The sequence below is a fragment of the Cupressus sempervirens genome, chromosome 9, assembly GCF_028749045.1.
Source record: "Cupressus sempervirens isolate cs-2001-9-10 chromosome 9, ASM2874904v1, whole genome shotgun sequence".
Lineage (NCBI taxonomy): Eukaryota > Viridiplantae > Streptophyta > Pinopsida > Cupressales > Cupressaceae > Cupressus > Cupressus sempervirens.
Window position 1 is genome coordinate 654,226,446 of NC_143126.1, and position 21,384 is coordinate 654,247,829.

The 21,384-nt window shown below is 36.4% G+C and overlaps 1 protein-coding gene across 1 annotated transcript in view; it reads left to right on the plus strand.

Annotated features, from left to right (window-relative positions):
• LOC149540429 (Nucleoporin, Nup133/Nup155-like protein) overlaps positions 1-21,384 on the plus strand; it is a 161,227-nt gene that overhangs the window by 43,210 nt on the left and 96,633 nt on the right. Inside the window, exon 5 of the mRNA XM_089801538.1 lies at positions 17,528-17,686. Coding sequence (XP_089657664.1) covers positions 17,528-17,686 — 159 coding nt within the window. The remainder of the gene's footprint in view (positions 1-17,527; positions 17,687-21,384) is intronic.

Here is a 21,384-nt window from a genome sequence, read left to right on the forward strand (position 1 = left end):
CCAAATCTCGAACTGAACCCCATGAAGAACCTTTTCGCCTCCGAAACCTAGGCGAAGTGAGCTGGGCACACAAAAAAATAATGTCCCAGAAAAAAGGGACATTACAAGAACAACCTTCTCAAATCATATAAACATAGAGTTTGGGATCTACTTGAGGTCTTCTAGGCATTCAATATTTAGAGTGTTCCTAGAAATAAAAACAAACATGTTGATAGACTTGCAAAAATTGGTGCCCACTGTGACATACCAGAACATGTTACTGATGCAAAGGAACAACACATCAGACTTGTTGTAAGGCCTGCTGTCCCAGATAATTGCATGAATTGGCAAGTAATTGATTTTGATTTACAAATTGTTAATTTCCTGCAAAATGAAGTAGAGTTCTCTGCTAAAAATCAGTCTAAGCAGCAAAGCCAGTATGGAGATCAGATCGTGAATCTTAATTCCAACAAGTTGCCTAAAGGTTTGGTCACTTTAGAGGGCATATTTAATTCTGATGATCAAGCAAGAAGTAGAGACTTGAACTTGACTGCAAGGAGGGATGACTATATGCTTGTCACTATTGCTGATGGGAAGACTCTCAACTTGGGAAAGGTATGCACTGAGACTGAACAAGAAGTTTTCATTAATTTATGTCAAGAATTCAGTGATGTTATTGTTTGGACATATGAAGACTTAAAAGGTTTGACCCCAAGCTTATTTCAGCATACTATAGATTTAAACCATGATGCAAAGCCTGTTAGACAAAAGCAAAGACCAGTCAATCCTAAGATTGAACCCTTAATGAGAAAGGAGCTATCCAAACTTATAGAAGCTAATATCATTTTTCCTATTAAGCATGCTTCATGAGTAGCCAATCTTGTTCTTGTTAGAAAGAAGAATGGAGAAATCAGATTATGTGTAGATTTTAGGGACCTTAAAGATCACCATCCCCTTCCTTCTATGGAACAAATTCTATCTAAGGTTAGTGGCTCAGAGAGGTTTTCTTTCTTAGATGGTTTTTCAGGCTATAACCAAGTCTTAGTCCAGGACTTAGACCAATACAAGACAGCCTTCACTACTAAATGGGATACTTATGCCTATTGTAAAATGCCATTTGGACTAACCAATGCAAGTGCTGCATTTCAAAAAGCAATGGAGATCGCCTTTAAGGGTGTGTTGGAAAACATAGTGCTGATATATCTTGATGATATAATTGTTTATTCAATGCATGTAGCAGATCATTTGAGGTAGGTATTCATCAAATGCAGGGAGTATGGTGTGTTTATAAATCCAAAAAAGTGTGTGTTTGCCACTGATCAAGGAAAGCTCCTAGGACATATTGTGTCAAGAGATCGGCTGACGATAGATCCAGAAAGGGTGGAAGCGATTCTCTCTCTCCCACTTCCCAGCCACAAGAAAGGATTGCAGAGTTTTCTTGGTAGGATCAACTTCGTGAGAAGGTTCATCCCTGATCTTGCTTCTATGGTGAAACCTCTCACAACCATGTTGAAGAAGAATATGATGTTCACTCGGACCAAGGAAGGGAAGGCTAGTTTTGAGGAGATCAAGAAATCAATTGCATTAGCTCCCACTCTTGTCAATCCCAACATTTGATAGGGATTTAATCCTCTACTCTCTTGAAGGAGAATCAATTATATCAGTTGTTCTAACACAATTAAATGAGGAGAATTTGGAGCAGCCCATTGCTTTCTTTAGTGAAGGGCTTCAAGATTATGAGAGCAGATATAGCTATGTAGAGAAGCAAATTCTTGCTGTTATAAGGGCTCTCAAAAAGTTCAAACATCTTCTATCCCATAGCAAGGTCTAGCTCTTGGTTCCACATGCAAGTGTAAAGGAGTTCCTTTTGAACAAGGATATCAATGAAAAGAGAGCTGGATGGATTACCAAGATCATGGAATATGACATTGATATTAAAATCACCAAGCTTGTGAGAGGCAAAGGATTGTGTGAGCAAATGGTCTCATCTTTTGATACAAGGTGAGTAACTAGTAGAGAATGAAAATCAGAATGATTGGTCGCACGACATGACTTTCTTCTTGGTAGAAGGAGATATCCACAAGGCCTAAATAGGGCTAAGAGAAGACAATTCAGATTACAGTCTATTCCTTATGTCTTGGTGGATGAAATATTTTTTAGAAAGGATTCTAATGGAATCCTACTGAGGTGCATCAATACAGATCAGGTTAGCAGGTTAAAATAGTTCCATGATGGCTCTACTGGTGGTCATTTCTCAGCTAGGGTTACAACAATGAAGATAATGAGGGTTGGTTATTATTGGTCAACCTTATTCAATGATTCTCATAAGTGGGTGAGGAAGTGTGAGAAATGTGCGTTCTTCTCAAGAAAACAAAGATTGGCTGCCCTTCCTCTTCATCCTATTCAAGTAGATCAACCTTTTGCTCAATGGGGTTTGGATTTCATTGGTCCAATAAACCCACCTTCTAGTTCTGGTCACAAATGGATCTTGGCAGCCACAGATTACTTAACGAGATGGACAAAGGACATAGATTTGAGAGATGCAACAAAGGCTTCAGTGGTTAAGTTCCTTGATGGAATAGTGACCAGATTTGGTGTTCCTTCAACTATCATATTAGATAATGCTAAGTCTTTTGTTGGAACTCATATATGCTCTGGGGCTGTTGAACATGGAATATATTTGAATACTTCCTCAAATTATTATCTCCAAGGAAATGGCTTGGCTGAATCCTCCAACAAGAACCTCATCAGAATAATAAAGAGGACAATTGAAGATAATCAGAGGTGTTGGCATGCCAAGTTGAGGACTGCCCTTTGGGCTGATAGAATTATACCCAAGAGAGCAATTGGGAACTCACCTTTCATGCTAGTATATGGAAGGGAAACAAAGGTTCCTATTTCACTCGAGTTTCCCTCTCTTGAACAAGCTCATTAATTGGAGCTAGTCGATAATGATGCTATGATAGTCAGGCTAGCTGAAGTAATGGAACTTGAAGAAAAAAGACAACAAGCTATGCATAAACTTGAAGTACATTAGCAGCAGGTCAAAAGAAGCTTTGACAAGAAGGCTACGACTAGAATCTTCAAGGAAGGAGACCTTGTCCTCAAGTGGAATGCTGATAGAACTTAGCCTGGTAGGCACTCCAAATTTGATGTTATGTGGAGTGGCCCATATATTATCACCAGCTGCAAAGAGGTCAACACTTTTAAGCTATCTAAGCATGATGGTTAAATTCTTCCAATCCCAGTCAATGGGTTTCACCTTAAACTATGCTTCTAGACAAGGTTAAAGGTTTTATGTACATATTAGAGTAGTTTTCTTGTTTTCCAAGAAGTGCACCAGCGCATTTTTTCTCTTTCTGGAACTCCTCGAAGCTTTTGTTTTTTGCTGGTTATAGATTTGTGAAGTTGTAGGTGGGATAATGTGACATTTCTTGGTAGTGCCTCCATGCCCAATGGATTGCTTAAGACCATTGATTTATGCTTAGCAGTCAAGCATCCCCTCTGCGTAGCCAAGAATGTTGACCATTTGTGCCCCCCATTCAGCCCGACATTGATAACCGATTTGAGAGGTTTTTAGCGGGTTGGATTCTTTGTTTTGGGTTAACATCGTTCTAGGTCGGTAGCTAACATTTCATGTTAACTCGATTTGTTCTTTGCGGGCTGACCGACTTGCAGATCTAATGGCTCCTGTATTTTCGTGAGCTATTTGCACATTTTCACGAAAGCGCGGGATGCTGCAACGCGTCTCCATTCCAGAGTTTCCTCATGCAACAATACCTCTGCGAGGCTCTATGGTCCAAAATTGTGCCACATGGTAGAGGGTCCCATTTTCGTCCCTTAAGTTAGCCCAATGTACACGCGCAGATCAACGGTGGAGTTTCAATGAAAGATATAAATATCGTCGTCCGTTCTGTCCAATGACAGGGCATGAGATGTTGTGAAGTATCCCCATTTCGACTTTTCTTCAGGCCACAGAGTCTCTGCGAGGCTCCAAAGCCTGGAATGCCACAACGGTCATTGGATTCAGTGCATCTTGGGGTCTCTTAGTTGCGTCTCAATCGTCCGTTGGAAATATAGGAGACCTTCATCAATGTGTCAGCGTTCAAATTTTGGGAAAATCAAATTCCCCCGCGGTAAACTCTGCATGTTATCCTTTCCGATAGCTTTGTTTGTCCTTGGTATGCCATCAGGGCTAGTTCTTCAATGCCCAGCTACTTCTTGGGCTTTGATCGGCACAACGCCATTGCAATCCGTGCCTCTTCAATGCATGAAATGATCAAATTTCAGTGATTTGATCTCTTACGCCTCGGTGCACATATTTCGTTCTCATCCTATCACTTCTAGCAACGATTGCACTTCATGATCAGATTTCTTTGATACTTAGTTATTGCTCTCGTCTGCAACGCAACTCCACTTGGTTGGAGTTTTAACTCAAGGTTGGATTTGTTGCAAGATTGTTGGAAGCATAAATGCTGATGATATTCGTATGGGGGAGTATTGTAGATATATTACTATGATGATATGTTACATTCATGACTAAGTTTGTCATTGATGTCAACATAGCAATTTTCAGTGGTATCTGATAGAAGAACAACGGAAAGATCAAGATGGTACGGGCGACTAGTTGAGTATTCTAACTATCTGAGGTTATGGGGGATACTTTTGAGTATCTAATATATGCAGTTAATGTAATGGGCACCCCTGAATGTCCCAAAAAACTAAACCAAATTGCTGAAAGGAATTATGTCAAACAGTTTGCATTCAACCTCTTATTTCTTCGTTTAATGTGTTAAACCCCTTATAACTCCGGAAATCAAACGTTAATTTGTTTGTTGTGTTTTGTGCATGGAATTGGTATCATACAACATAAACAAGAAAGAAACTACAATAATATGCAGAGTGGAAATGAACTGCTGCCAATAAAATGTTATTTTCAGAATTCATAAAACCAAATACATGGCAGATTTATCAACTCACTAATTACTTCAGTATTATTGACATAATACCCTAGCCCATGCTTTCGAACTTGCTGCTACAGTGCCGCGTGAATAGTGTTGCATGAACAGTGCTGCTACAGTACTTTGTCCTTTAATCAGTCCACTACCTTCGTAATATCATTCCCTTAAAGCGGCATAAGTGTCGGAGAAGTAGTGAAGAAGATATGAGCAAAATACCAAATCTGCCTGTAGCTGGAAATGCAACTAAACTGCCTGATAATGAAGCCGATAACAAAGAATTCCAAAGGCCAAACTCTAAGGGAATGACGTCTAGAATGTTACAAAAGAGGATAAACGTCCTCAAATGCCAAGAACGGAGCTGCAACTCACACACCAATTTCTTCTCATATTCAACCTGTCTAATGAAGCCACAAATGCTTCCTTTTATTCTATTTCCAAGGGTCCGTTCAACTCATATGGGCAATGTGGGATAAAAGATGTGTAATATATAAAACATATATTAAAATACCCCTTATGTCTCTCTTGGGTACACATCCCCATAAAATAAATATTAAAGTAACACTTTAATATTTTACAATTAAATTAGACGTTACTTTAATAAAACTTCAGGCATTAAAATGTATTAGCAATCGGACTTCGAATAATGCGAGTGATAGCTCATCGGAAAGCTCTCACCGAGGAGTATCAAATCCAATCACCAAAATTGACTTGCATTGTGTCCTGCCGACTTACTAAAAATAGTAAGTATGCTTGAAACTGAGTAAATCAACTTCGTTTTGGCCCAAACTGGAAATAACTAGGCCAAAACACTCTAGGATCCCATTAAACCCTTCGTTAGCCCTCGGGACCATGTAGAACAAGGCTAACGCGCACACACTTGGTCAACTGCTAAAATGGGGACATTATAGTTAACGTCGAAACAAGAAATGATAAGTCAGGAAGAAGTTATGTAAGTTTGGTGATGTTTGTTCTGAGATAGAGTTTACAGAGCCATGTTTTGGTAAACTTTTTATCTCTCTTATTAGAGTTGTTATTTTGAGAATTGAGGTTGAGGATCTGAAGAAGACATGTTGGTGATGATGTGGCTAAGATCGCTTGCCATAATATTGCGTGTACGGAAAGATATTCAAGTTGCAAAGCGAAAGATTAATGTTATCGCTAAGTGTGACGTGTTCTTAATGTGGTCCTATATTGATTAATTGAGAAGGTCTAACAGCCGACTCAGGGAATTGTTTTATAGACTCAGAATAAAGGAAGGACATTTTCCTTTATCATATGACATGGTTGATGATTGATGATAAGCAGTAGTAAGAGTGGAATGCGAAGTTGAGCAGAGCAGTGCAGAAGTGATGGAAACTTCATTGCTGAGGTTTTTGTTGACTAATCCAAGGTTTGATATTTGGATCCGAGGTTGGTGACCTGGTCTACAAGGTCTGACAGTGATTGGTTCGGTTGACAAAACAAAGGAAAAAACATAATAGTAAACTATATGTTTGAGCAGTGAGCTCTTCTTGTAGTTGAAATTGCATGTTTGGGTAGTGGGCTCTTGTTGCATACATTGTACCACAACTCCTAACAGGAATTCAAAGTCTCCTAATAGGCACTCTATGTACTAAATGTTGTAATAGACTCTAACAGGGTCCATCCTCTAACAAGGAATATTTATATTAGTACATGCAAGGAATATTTATATTAGTACATCATCTTGTGGGCATCATTCCCACCGGGGTTTTCCCTCTGATAAAGGGTTTCCCTAGTCAACATATCTGGTGTAATTGTCTATGTGCATCTTATTATGGTTGTTGTTTACTTTGGTTGAATGGTTAAAGTTGTTTAAAGAAGATAAATGTTTTAATTGTTCGATAACTGATTCACCTCCCCGTCTCAGTTATTTTGTTGGACTATTGTTTCTAACAATTGGTATTAGAGCATCAGGTCCTTGAAGATAAAGTTTAACGACTTTGGGAGATCCACGCCAAGCATGTTCAGGAAAGATAGTCCGAAGTTTGATGGAACAAATTATGACAACTGGAAGGAAAAGATGAAGACACATCTGTTGTGTATGGGTCCGAGATATTGGATCTTGATAAAATCAACGAAGACAATCATTGTGGAAAAGGATTTGGAAAATTGTACCAAGGATGAAAGAGATCTTTTTATGTGCAACATGAGAGCTAGAGAAACAATATTGACTGCACTTCTTGAAATTGAACACAATCAGGTAAAATCACTTGCTACTTCACATTTGATTTGGAAAGCTTTGGATAATAGTTTTGAAGGTGATGCACATTCTAAGAAGTTGAGGCTACAAAGTTGGATTTGTGTATTTCAAGATGCTAAGATGATGGAAGATAAATTTGTAAGAACATATATAGGCAGGATATCAGAAATTACTGCAGGTATTAAATCTCAAGGAGGAACCAAAGAAGATGATGAGATTATATGGACGATATTGAAGACTCTAACACCACCATTTAAGTCAGCAGTTCAGATGATACAGTTGTTGATATCTTGTAGCAAAGATTTCACAAAGGAGTCATTGCGTGGAAGACTTGAAGCAGTTGAGAATGAGTTTAGACAGTCCGGAGAATTGACCAGAACAGAGACAACTTTCAGTGCTTTGAACATTTGACCTTATTTATCAAGGAGCAAAAGTGCTAGAGGAGATTTTGCTAGCAGCAACAAATCTGAGGAAGACAGAAAGATTGAGGAAGGATTAGCCGTTCTGGTAAAACGAGAAAAATGAGGTAAGAAAATCTTTAAATGTTGGACTTGTGATGAATATGGTTATTATGCATCTTAGTGTCGTAAAAGAGAGAAAAAGCATAAGGGAAATTACAAACCTAGAAGAGATAAAGAATGTTTGTATGCAAATGAAGATAATGATTTTGATGAACAAGCATTAAGTGCTAGTGATGATGAAATTGGATTTGTGGCAATTAAAGAAGAAAGTCCAGAGAAAGTAGTTTTAGTGTCATAGGTTGAGAAGAAATCTAATTGGATAATTGACAATGGTTGTTCACATCATATGACTAGTGATATGAACAAGTTTGTTGACTTCAAAAGTCAAGATGGAGGCATTGCCAGAGTTGGAAACAGTGCAACATGCCAAGTTAAAGGTATTAGATTTATAACTGTTGATGGGAAAATTAACACCGAGGATGTATATTTTGTTGATGGTTTAAAGCGCAATCTTTTGAGTGTTGGACAACTAGTGGACAAAGGTTATCAATTGCAATTCACAGAGAAAATATGCATGATTAGAGATAAAGATGGAAGGGTAATTGGAACAGGAAGAAGATTTAGAGGTAATCTATTTCAATTGAATTCTATTGAAATGACATGTTTGGTTGCAAAGGTAGCTCACAATTGGTTATGGCAGAAGAGATTTTGTCATATAAACTTTGACAGTATTGTGAAGACTAGTAGTATGTTTGCAGTTAGAGATTTGCTTAAGATTGTAAAGCCTACTAACAGAATTAGCAAGGAATGTGTGTTGGCAAAGCATAACAAAACTTCTTTATCTTGAAAGAAGTTTACTACTACAGCAAAATTGGAGATTGTACACATAGATCTTAGTGGTCCTATGAAGACTAAAAGATTCTATGGTGAAATGTATTTTATGATTCTAGTTGATGACTTTTCTAGAATGATGTGGGTTGCATTTCTTAAAGAGAAATCTGAGGCATTTCATAAGTTTAAAATATTTAAGAATAGAGTTGAGAATGAATCTGGTATGAAGATTAAATGTTTAAGATCAGATAGAGGAGGAGAATTTACTTCAAATGAGTTTTAACATGTTTTGTGGAAAAAATGGAATCAAAAGACAGTTATTAGCTCCAAGAACCCTTGAACAGAATGACATTGTAGATAGAAGGAACAGGTCAGTTATAAAAGTTGCAAGAGCTATGTTAGCTGAGAATGAGGTATCGAAGACGTGTTGGGGAGAAGCTGTGAATACAATAGTCTACACTATGAACATAGTGCAAGTCAGGAAAGACACAAACAAGACCCCTTATGAACTGTGGTTTGGTCACTCACCTACAGTTAAGTATTTCAGAATTTTTGGGAGTAAGTGTTATATCAAAAGAGATGATTATATTGGTAAGTTTGATGCTAGAAGTGATGAAGGTATGTTTCTTGGTTATTCATTGAAAACCAAGGCTTATAGATGTTATAATTAGAGAACAAATTTTATTATGGAAAGTGCAAACGTGAATTGATGAGAAATTCAGAATACAAGAGAGAATAGTTGATTACAATTCAGATGATGATGTTGTTACTAAGCCAAAGAATGATAAGTATTTCTTGAGACTAACAATGATTTAAAGAATGAAGGAGAGTCAAGGTAGGAACAAAGCTTGGAACCTTCAGTGGAGCCAAAAGTTGAGATAACAACTCCTACGTTAGGAAAAAATATGATAAAAAATCACCCATCTGAGTAGATCATCGGAACCAAAGATAAAGGTGTGATGACAAGAAGCAAAGTCAATGAAGAACTATGTTTGATATCTCAAGTTGAACCTAAGAATGTAGATGAAGCATGTAAAGATGATTATTGGAAACAAGCTAAGAGAGCAATTGGATTAGATAGTAAAGAATGAGACACGAGAATTGGTTCGCAGACCAACAGTCAAGAATGTGATAGGAACTAAATGGGTATTCAAGAACAAGATGAATGAACAAGGTCAAGTTGTAAGAAACAAAGCAAGATTGGTATGTAAAGGTTACTCACAGCAAGAAGGAATAGATTATGAGGAGACCTATGCTCTAGTGGCTAGAATAGAAGCAATAAGATTACTCTTAGCCTATGTAGCACAAAACAAATTCAAAGTGTATCAAATGGATGTCAAGTCAACATTTTTGAATGGAGAACTTGAAGAAGTGTACATTGAGCAACTTGAAGGTTATCCTTTGACAGATGACAATGACATAGTATGCAGATTGAGGAAAGCATTGTATGGCTTGAAGCAAGCACCCAAAACCTGGTATGCAAGGTTGGACAAGCATTTGATATAGCAAAGGTATGGCAGACAATAATTTCTATTGGAAAAAAATTGATGATTTTGGTAATATTTGTTGATGATATCATATTTTGAGGAAATGATGAAGAAATTGAGAAGTTTGCAAAAGAGATGAAAGAATTTGAAATGAGTATGATAGGAGAAATGAAATACTTTCTTGGATTATAGATTGTATAGAATAAAGAAGGAATTTTTATTTCTCAGACTAAGTACTTGAAGGATTTGCTGAAAAGGTTTGGTTTGGAAACATGCAAACCCGTTGGAACACCTATGGTAACTGGAGAAAAGTTATCTACTAAGGATGAGACACCTACTGTTGAGCAGAAGTATAGATCTATGATTGGAGGATTGCAATATCTGACTCACACAAGATAGGATATAGAAAATGCAGTTGGAATTGTTGCAAGATTCCAAGCTGATCCTAGAGAAGCACATTATGTAGCATTTAACAGTATTTTTAGATTGTGATATTGCTATCAAGATATTTAGATATCTGAAGGGAACCTCTGAGTTCAAATTGTGGTATGACAGATCTAATGATTTTACTTTTAAGTACTTATACTGATGCTGATTGGGCAAGCAATATGGATGAAAGAAAGAGCACCAGTAGTGAAGCCATCTTTCTTGGAGGAAGATTGGTTTCTTGGTTAAGCAAAAAGCAGGATTGTACATCACAAAGTACAGTGGAAGTAGACTATGTTGCAGTAGCAAACAATTACAATCAAGTTGTTTGGATGAAATATATGCTAAAGGATATAAGGATAGAAATCAGTGAACTTGTTGTCATACATTGTGACAACACAAGCATGGTAAATATGTCTAAGAATCTAGTGTTGCATTCGAGGACTAGTCACATTTCTATTAAGTATCACATGTTGAGAGAGAAAGTTGCAGAAAAGGAAATCAGATTGGAGTATGTGAGCACTAAAGAGAAGATTGCAAATATATTCACTAAGCCTCTTACCAATGAGACTTTTGAGTATTTGCGAGGTATGCTTTGGGTTCTGCCCCTTCCTACATCAAAGTAGAAGATGCAAGAGTGCATCAATCCAGTGTAATAAAGCACCATTGTTGTCTGGACTAAATGCTGATGCTTCCTGTATGGGGGAGTATCTGCGATGGACAGAGTCATCTAGGACTCTTGTTGGATATTGTTTTGAACAATGTCTTTTGACACTTGAGCTAAGCAAGAATAAGTTGTTGCAGAGTTTGATGTAGTAAAGTTGGTTGCTGAAACCTTTGACATTGATGTCAATGGGGGAGATGTTCGGCATGAAAAATAACATGGGAAAACATGTACAACATGACAGTTGGAGAAGCTTGGCATGAGTATAGTAAGTTTGGAAGAAGCACAACATGGAATGACAGTTTGACGGAAAGCACATTGAGGTACATCAATGGGGGAGAATGATTGAGGAAGAGGATTTGAAAAGTAAGATGAACAGTTTCTTTTTGTTGGTATTCTTAGAACTAGATGTTTTTCATCTATGTTGCCATCAATGCCAAAGGGGGAGTTTGTTGCAAGATTGTTGGAAGCATGAATTCTGATGATATTCCTATGGGGGTGTATTGTAGATATGTTACTATGATGATATCTTACATTCATGACTGAGTTTGTCATTGATGTTAACATAGTAGTTTTCTGTGGTATCTGACAGAAGAACAGTGGAAAGATCAAGTTGGTACGTACTACTAGTTGAGTATTCTAACTATCTGAGGTTATGGGAGATATTTTTGAGTATCTAGTATATGCAGTTAACATCGGAAGAAGAAATGATAAGTTTGCAATAAGTTATGTAAGTTTTGGTGATGTCTGTTTTGAGATAGAGTTTACAGAGGCATGTTCTGGTAAACTTGTTATATCTCTTACAGGAGTTGTTATTCTGAGAATTGAGGTTGAGGATCTAAAGAAGACATGTTGGTGATGACGTGGCTAAGATCGGTCGTCATAATATTGTGTGTACAGAAAGATATTCAAGTTGCAAGGCAGAAAATTAATGTTATCGCTAAGTGTAATGTGTTCTTAATGTGGTCCTATAATGATTAATTGAGAAGGTCTAATAGCCAACTCAGGGAATCGTTTTATGGACTCGGTATAAAGGAAGGACATTTTCCTTTATCATATGACATGGTTGATGATTGGTGATAAGCAGCAGTAAGAGCGGAATGCGAAGTTGAGCAAAGTAATGCGGAAGTGAAGGAAACTTCATTGCCTAGGTTTTTGCTGAGTGATCCGAGGTTTGATATATGGATACAAGGACTGACAGTGATTGGTTCAATTGACAGAACAACGGAAAGAAGAACAAAATAGTAAATAGCATGTTTGAGCAGTGAGCTCTTCATGCATTTGAAATTGCATGTTTGGGCAATGGGCTCTTCTTGCATACATTGTAACAGGGTTGGCACAACTCCTAATAGGGTTGGAATCCCCTAACAGGAATTGAAAGTCTCCTATCAGGGACTCTATGTACTAAATGTTGTAATAGACTCCTAATAGGGTCCATCCTCTAACAAGGAATATTTATATTAGTACATCATCTTGTGGGCATCATTCCCATTGGGGTTTTCTCTCTGATCAAGGGTTTCCCTAGTCAACATATCTAGTGTAATTGTATATGTGCATCTTATTATGGTTGCTGTTTACTTTGGTTGAATGGTTAAGGTTGTTTAAAGAAGATAAATGTTTTAATTGTTTGATAACTGATTCACCCCCCCAGTTATCTTCGTGGACCGTTGTTTCTAACAATGTCTAGGTTAGGCTTGCACCCTGCAAAGGCAAGTTTTGTTGTTATTCTTGGAATTTATTTTTTCTGATCTTTTGCAAATTTATCCTCTGTAAGTGCTTTTGCCTCTTATTCAATAGAAATTGCTACGGTCTCATCCATTCTCGGCTAATTAAAATTGTGCAACTTTTGATGCCTCATTCTCCTGGATGTATTTTGACAATTGCAACACCTTATGTACATGTTCATTATAATTAACTTATTTGTTAAGTGAATCTGTGTTTTCCTTGCATGGTTATGTTATTTCTTGGCTTTTCTATGATGTTAAGATTGAAAGAATACAGATAGTGGTATGTCTTGTGAAGTCTATTGGATATTAGTGTGATTATTGGAAAGAAGTAGATCAACAATCTATTTGGTACATCACCACTTTTCCCCTTCAGCTTTTTAAATTTTGTTTCCTTCTCCCTTTTCCTTCTAAGTCTTAGTTAGGTGCACCCAGATTGTGAGGAAACCGACCTTCTTCGAAGATTTAATCTCTAATTGCAAAGTCCCGCACTTTTGAGATTGTTTCCATGTTACATAGGGTTGCTCGGGGATAATGGATTGGGCAGGGGTGCAGACTTTTGTGTCAACAAAACCCAAAGTGATGTTAGTTCATCTAGTGACGGTGCCAAGTTATCATGAGATTCAACAACATTGATGAGGAGAATAGGTGTCAAGAAATAGCAAGAACTTTTTTGAGCTGGATAAGATCCTAGAGACATAACTTAAGGCATTGTTTGATGACAATGTCGACCATGATCGATGCCTAATTCACACACAATAACAAAAAGAATAAGGAAAACATCGATACCAAAAACATGAGCTACACGATACCACTAGAAGACTTGAACTCATATTACATACAAAAAACTTCAAACCAAGTGTCTGAAGATGAGAGAAACATATGACAGTGCAGACCAAAATATGATTGGAATAGTTCATCTTCACAATAGTGTTTCTGAGAACTTTACTGCAAATCATTATAGATATGAAAGATCTTTATTGCATCTACGTTAACTTTAGCAATTATGGAAGGTTGTGACCATTAGAAAGGGAAGGAATGATGAAGATTAGCGACTCTTCGTCACATTGGAAGATTTAAATGGGAGAAGGTTTCGTTTGAGGAGGACATCCAAGGGAGATCAATATGGGGAATAATATATTATACTCAAAAGGCAACAATGAAAAATGGTTTCCTAATTCTTATGAAAGTAGCTGGCCTTTTCACAAATGAAGTATAAAGAAGTTTTCATTCCAAGCATTGAAGGAGGACTTAATAATAATCACTCACAAATCCATCAAAACAAATCCTTCATCCCTCAATATTTAATCCCGCAAAAAGTGAAGCAAACAATTAACTAGGAAAACAAATAGTCATCAAGTCCACATCAATCATCTCTTCATCTTGGGATCGAGAAACTAAGCATCACTCTATCAAATCAATTTTCATTCTATTATTGTCCACAAATATATCAAACTAGGATTGATTATATCATCACTTTTCAATAATCTAATTAACAATTACTTCATCACAACTTACCGAAACATTGAATCATGAAATCAAAACAATTCACTTAATCAATCAATCAATCATTCAACAACAATTGAATGATCAATCAAGGAAAAAAATTCACTTAGCAATCCACATTCAGTAGGAGCAGATCTTAATAGAATCAAGGTGTGAAGAGACATGTTACACAAGCTAGGAGAAACCAGTCAAATAATATAGAATGTTTACTTTTCTGTTGCATAAGTGAGAATGTTAAAAAGATGTAAGACATACAACTACTTGCAAATATATATAGGCATTTGAGATGAATGACTTAAGCAGATCATATTTAAATTTGATTTGTTCAAACTGAGTGACTCCAATCAGTAGGTGCATTAACTTGGTCTTAAAGGTCAAGGTGTGATGTCCCTATTTTGAATAGGATTTAATAATAAATAATAATAAAGTAAAAGTAATAATATTAAATATAAAAATAGATTAATAAATGAATAATCTAATATGATTTCAATATAAATGAATAAATAAACTAATACATATTATATTATAATCTATAACTAATATAACATAATATATTACTATTGGACAGTTCCTCCAAAAGGCATGATCTTTAGGAGGTAAAAGTATAAACTATAAAGGGAAATAGGAATCAGAATCGGTGTCGGGATGTATTAAGTGGTTCGATTCACATGTGATTGTTATTGTTGAGCCACAACTTATGGTTATTGGAATTTTATTGAAATAATCCTTTAGAAGGGAAGATAATGTTTTAATTGCTGAAGTTACTTTCCAGTTGAATACTTTTATTGTGGCTTTGAGTTTAATGATGGGAGTCTATTGAAATATTCAGAGTGAACATTATCTTTTGAGTTTAGATATGATAAGTATCGTATATGGACATATATGCTATGCTTTGATATTGGAGCGGAAAAGTCAGTGAGACATATAAGGTGTGCTCATCGACAATACAGATCTCCGGGAGCTAGTTGGTGATGAGCAGAGCCATTAAATTGCACATCATTATGGGACACCTGTGTGTTTGGAAGAAACTAAGGTGCATGAAGAGATGAGGCAATTGTAGGCCCTTAACATAGTTCATTTCAGACAGTTTCTATCTCTTTGATATAATAATTCATTCCAAGCATTTCTGTAACATGGAAATAATCAGTCTTTGCCATAAATGAAGTGCTGGTTTTAGAGTGGCTTGACCTTAAGGAATAGTTGTCTTGGTAGAAGTCTAGTCACATAGATTTTGGTAGACATTTGGAAGTGTGTGCTGCACTGAGCATCCTCTAATGCCAAAGGCTTGCAAGTCTCTATACACTATATTTATTGTCAATTCAAATAAGAGGTTAGGGTTTTACTTAGATGTGTTAACATGGATCGTTTGCTGGAAGTGTACTAACATTACCAATGTGATTGATGTCTTCCAAATGCAGATTTGAAGACTCATAAATATAAGAGGAAGAGACATGTCTCTATAGTTAATCATCATTAGTTAATATAAATAACCATATGTATAAATCATCTTTAAGAATATATGTAATATATTATTGTATTACTATGTAATAACATATAATGTATAATATATATAATATGTATAATATTACATATACAATATATATTATATATAAGATATTTATCTTAAAGATGATTTAGCATCAACAAGGTAACTCGTGATAAAATCAATCTGACAGAAGCTACAACCTTAACAATATGTGCTTTCATTGTTTTATCATTTTTGAGTACTCAGCATACTTGTAACCTTTTCTGGACATGATGTTGTGATTCGTGAAACACAAATAAGAGTAGGAACCATTCAATCAAATCTAAACCAGGAAACTAAAGATTATTGAGGAACGGACAACATCTACTAGCCGATATTAATAGAATTCACTGAACACTATTGCCAAGCTATACATATCTATATACAAAAGCAGCGATTTCAATATTAGGACATAAAGGGACTATGATTAACATTAGAGAACCATGATGTGATTTATTTGAAAGAGACTTTTAGTATCCTGGAGAGTTGTCACCTTCACGTTTGTTATAAATCAGAGAGCAGTCAGTTAAAGAGAAAGGGAGTTGCAACCATTTCAGTATTGATCTGAAACAGCAACATATTGCTCCTATTGATATCTATGTTTTTTCATAATCAAATTACCCATAAATTATAGCAAAGTACTGCTGAAAGAAATATAGATTGATTGTGATATCATTCATATCAGGCATATCATTATCCCCTCTAATATTAAATAGTAATTGATAAGCCATATGACTTCACTTTGTTAAAAAGTAAGCATTTGATAGACTTAGAGAGGAAAGATAAGTTAATTGTTCCTTGATTTCAAGATATTGTAAATGGGGACATTACGCAAGAGTTGATTTGCTAATCAGTGGATTAGTTAACCAAATCTGACTAAGACAGGGATGGCTTTTGTTGAGTAGAGGTGGTGCTTAATTACTGCCAATTGATGTCAATTTACCTCAACTTAAGGTGAACACCTCTAATTCGTTTCTTAGATAAGAAATATTAATTAATCCTAATATGCTGAGTAAACTTTTTGATAGATGCAATATTACATAAAATGAATGATAAATGAAAAAGTGAGAAACTATAAAATTATTACCTTCCAGTACATTTCCCCGTTGTCTCTCTCCTCACCTTTAATATGGTGATCATAGTATAAAGCTAGGCTTTTAACTTTCAAGCTTAAAATTTCTCCTACACATGATATTATTGAATGACTTTCTCACTTTCCTTGTCAAAATCTGGGTTTTGCAAAGAAAAAATCCTTCACTGTTTTGTTCAGTGGGAAACATGATATAAGTAACATATGATGTGCATTAGTATATGGAAACTCTGTTGAAAGATAGGGATCTTGTTTAGGCACATGGAAAGAATGGTTCCCTCTTGAATATTTACTTTTTATCTTGTCTTTAGTGTTACTGAATGTTGATCATTAACTTTTGAGTTTAGATGCGAAGGACAAGTTTTATCAAACAAATGCTGATATATTGTCAGTAGTGTTTATCGTAAAACAAAGTAAAGGGCCTTTCCTGTTGCTTTTGACTTGATAAATGAAATAAAGTTCTTCCTGAGATGTCCACTTCTAAATATTGTGTTTAGTTTGTAGATAAGATTCCACAGAACTCAATCTTTTACATAACTTTGCAATCTGTCTTTCCTGAATGTTCAGGAACCTTTCTGTGGCTCTCTTTGTTATTTACTCTGTGGTCAAATTTTGTTGTTCTAAAATTTTTAATATTTCATTCTATTTGTAGGATGCTGATGCTGGTGATGATGAAGAACAAAGAAGGCAAGAAATACTGAGAAGCATTTCAGAATCCTTAATTGCTCTTGCTCGACGCCATGCGGGCTATCAGACATTGTGGGATATTTGCTCTGATCTTAAGGACATGAATTACCTCCGAAGCCTTATGGTTTGTACTTAGTCATTTTCACACTATTTTTTGTTCTTGGAAATTTGGTTGTCATTTACCAGATGGTCATCTAAGGTTGAAATTGTCCTTTGCATTCTTGCTATTCTATATAGAAAATTGTGCAGATAGGAACTTTTTTGAGAACTTTGTCAATCAACGAAATTTATGTGCAACAAATTTATGGTGATGTTTCCTTCCATGGTCAAATCAATGCCAGCATCCTTTTCTGGTTCAAATTAGATCAATTGTTTCTGTCATGCCACATAATCTGATTTCGCTCTCATATATCATGATGGCAATCATCTATTTAATATCAGAAAGATGGGCATGAGATAGTTGTTGCAACCATTTTAATGATTATTATATAAAATAGAAGTGGTTGTCCAAACATTTAAGTGTTAATGGCTAATTTTGTGTAATATTCCTCCTTGAATCTGAAGAAAAATTGACATTCTAACCGAGGAATTTTACCAAACGGTTGACATGCATGAGACTGCTGTTAATTAAATGACTTAATGTATTGGAGTTTAACAATCATAATGCAATCTAACCATCACTGATCAGCATATGCGATTTAATGTTTACAAGGTTCGTAATACTGATATGTTAGGTACATCAAATCACAGCAAAGTAATCATGCAGCAAGCTTAATAAAGACAAGATACAGTCAGATTTATATAAGCATGGAATATCATAAGGAACCAACTCAGACATTAAAAAGTTTATGGAAATATAACACTCAGTCTGGTTTTACAATGAGACATTGCTTATTTGGAAATGAAACAAAGGGGCAGTACTAGAAATGTGAAATGAACAGAAATGGACAGACCTGTGAATAATAATGATAGCCAATCTGAGTATGCAATGAGAACTCGACCAGTCTTCAACTCCCAACGTCTAGTCAGCTTGCTGCCTACCACTGTGTGGAAATGCATTAACTTGACTGTTACCAGATTCTCCTTTGAAATCCACCTGACTTCATATAGTTGCAATCTGACTAATCACGAGCCTTCTGCCATACCATGTGCAGTCCCGTGAAACACTGCCCAGCACTTAGATATTTTGGCAACCACTCTGTCACTGCGTATTGTTCCCGTTGACAGCTCTGTTCTTTCCAGCTGTAAGGAAGACACTCCGCCTCTGCTCCTTTTGCACTATGTACTGTCCACCAACCTTATCTGCCGTAAATACCCAGTTCTGTCAAACATCCAGTATGGGCTCAATACTTTATAGACTTCAATAACCAAACTTGCTGTGGAAACTCCAACAATCTGAATATCAACGTATCAACTCATCTATTGTATCTGAAACATATAATGTGAGCACTAGGTTTTCGTATAGGCTCACCTTTTTCCTTAAGGGGTTTCGTCCTTGGGAAATATCCAGTCACATTCAAGCGACCGATTAGGATTTGAATAATAACAAATATTCGTTGTGTCCGTACCAATGCAAATGCTTTCCTTTATAAGTTCAAAATGAGGAGAGGTACAAACAACTCAGCAATGTGGGATAAAAGACTATTTCGTCTTTTAGTCAAGTTATTTTGTCATAAAGTGACTTTATAACTTTATAATAACACTAAAATATTAAAAATAAATCACTTGAACTTTAATATCTCTTGAAATACTTGTCTGATTGCCATGCTGTCAGAAATAGGAATCTCTCCTCATAATTCCCCATTTGACCAAATATACTTTTTAAAAATTGAAAGGGTCCATCTCTATTACTCCTGGCTTACTATACATAGTAAGTATGGCAAATGGAGTCCAAAAGATATCGAACGAAGGCCAAATCCATGAAACCTTGAATGTTGGAGACGAATCAATCCTCAAAAGACCCTCTAACCAACCTTATTAACCTACGAGGATCCAATATTAGGCTAATCCCTGAAATTCTGATGCTGGCAACAAATGGGGACATTACAGTCCTCCCTTCCCGAGATTGCTTGCCCTCAAGCAGTCCAACAATCACAGTGAACTCCATCCTCCACTTGGATCCCAAATGAAGTAGTATGCGACACCCCTATTAACATTGAACCAATTGGATACCACTAGCATTATCAGGACCAACAACATAACTTGTAGTATAGCACTCAAAACTTGTGCTAATGATGTAAGAGTCAGAATATCACCAGAGGAATACCCCACAAGAAATATCATCATCCTAGTTCTCACCCATAGAATATAAATTGGACTGGAATCCTGAAAAACAATCCCTGGAAGAGATGTAGCTACAGGGGAACCATATGCACTCATATCCGTTGTATAAACCATAGGTGTAGCCACGTCAAAATCTGTGGACTCAGGAACGCTACTAACTGCTGTAAGATAAAACTGAATCTTTTTAGATGGTGAAAATTGAGCCCAACTCCACTCAAGTGAGTGATCAACCTCAAACTCAAACAACGGATTGTCACAAGACAATGTTGCATCCATGTCAAATGTAGGATTATCCATGAGGTGAACATCAAGACTTTGTTGATCGATAGGGTAACATGACTCTATCACTGCATCGCCATCAAAAACATGATCCAGGTAACTCATGTTGACAACTGCATCATCTGACTTAACTTGACATAAACTCTCATCACATTCCACCTCAATTATGCCCAACTCAAGCAGTGTCTCATAAGAAATGTCCCACAAATCTAAAGCCGCAACTGTATCATCACAATTTGCCCTTAAAAAAATCAATATCATGCTCTGCTCAAATCTTGGCTTTGAAATTAGTTGGGTCATCCGTTTGTGATTTTGATTCATCTCATTCACTAGCACATCCAACTGTTTCACAATACCTTGTATCTTAGAATCTCCCTCCATTGGCAGAGTACGCCCTCTGTGGGTGTAATGAATACCAAACCTTCTGTCACCATCCATAATGCTGGACACCAAGACCTCTACTTGTGGGTCAAAAGAAAAGTGATGAGCACTCTTCACAGTGTAATACCGATAAAAATTCCCAATCTCTGTCAAAGGCTCATCATCATCAAATTGGAAATCAGAAGATGGCTCCAATTTTTGACTCTGAACTATTGGTCGGGCAGGATCCTAGGCAACCCTCTCAACAAGCCCAACCACAAAATCCCTATTAGGAAGTATTGTAGCCAAGGTCTCTACAATCTTCCTCATCAATCGTCAAATAGCATGAGAGCCTCGAATGAGAGCACCCTTAGATATACTGTATTAAACCTCTTGCAAATCCGAGCTCTCAAGCAAATATTCCATGAATGACTCAGTACAGTAGAAATTATATGTGGAAGCATCAATTTGCTCCCTCGCTATCCACAACTGATCTCTTTGAAAATGTTACAATGTGAACCGTCCCATGCTACCAACTGTATGAAAAGAAGAAATAGATTCACTTCCAGTAAAAGGAAGCAAATCACCCTGAGATCTTGTCTCCATTGATCCTCTCACTTCCTTTGTACATACTGATTGAGCCCTATTTTTTGGCAAAAAATAGGGTCTCCATTCGTGAGATAATGTTGGAGAGCCATGATGGGATTGTTAGAATAACCATTACCAATGTCATAACTATTAAGCCAAACTCACTATTCGAATGATGTGGAGATTATTTTCAAATTGTCAAACAAATCAAGATGATATGAATATAAATGGCAATATTACTAGTGGCAAAAGTGAATAAAGAATCTGCAGCATACATGCTGTATACATAGAAATAATGATACGTGGATACAC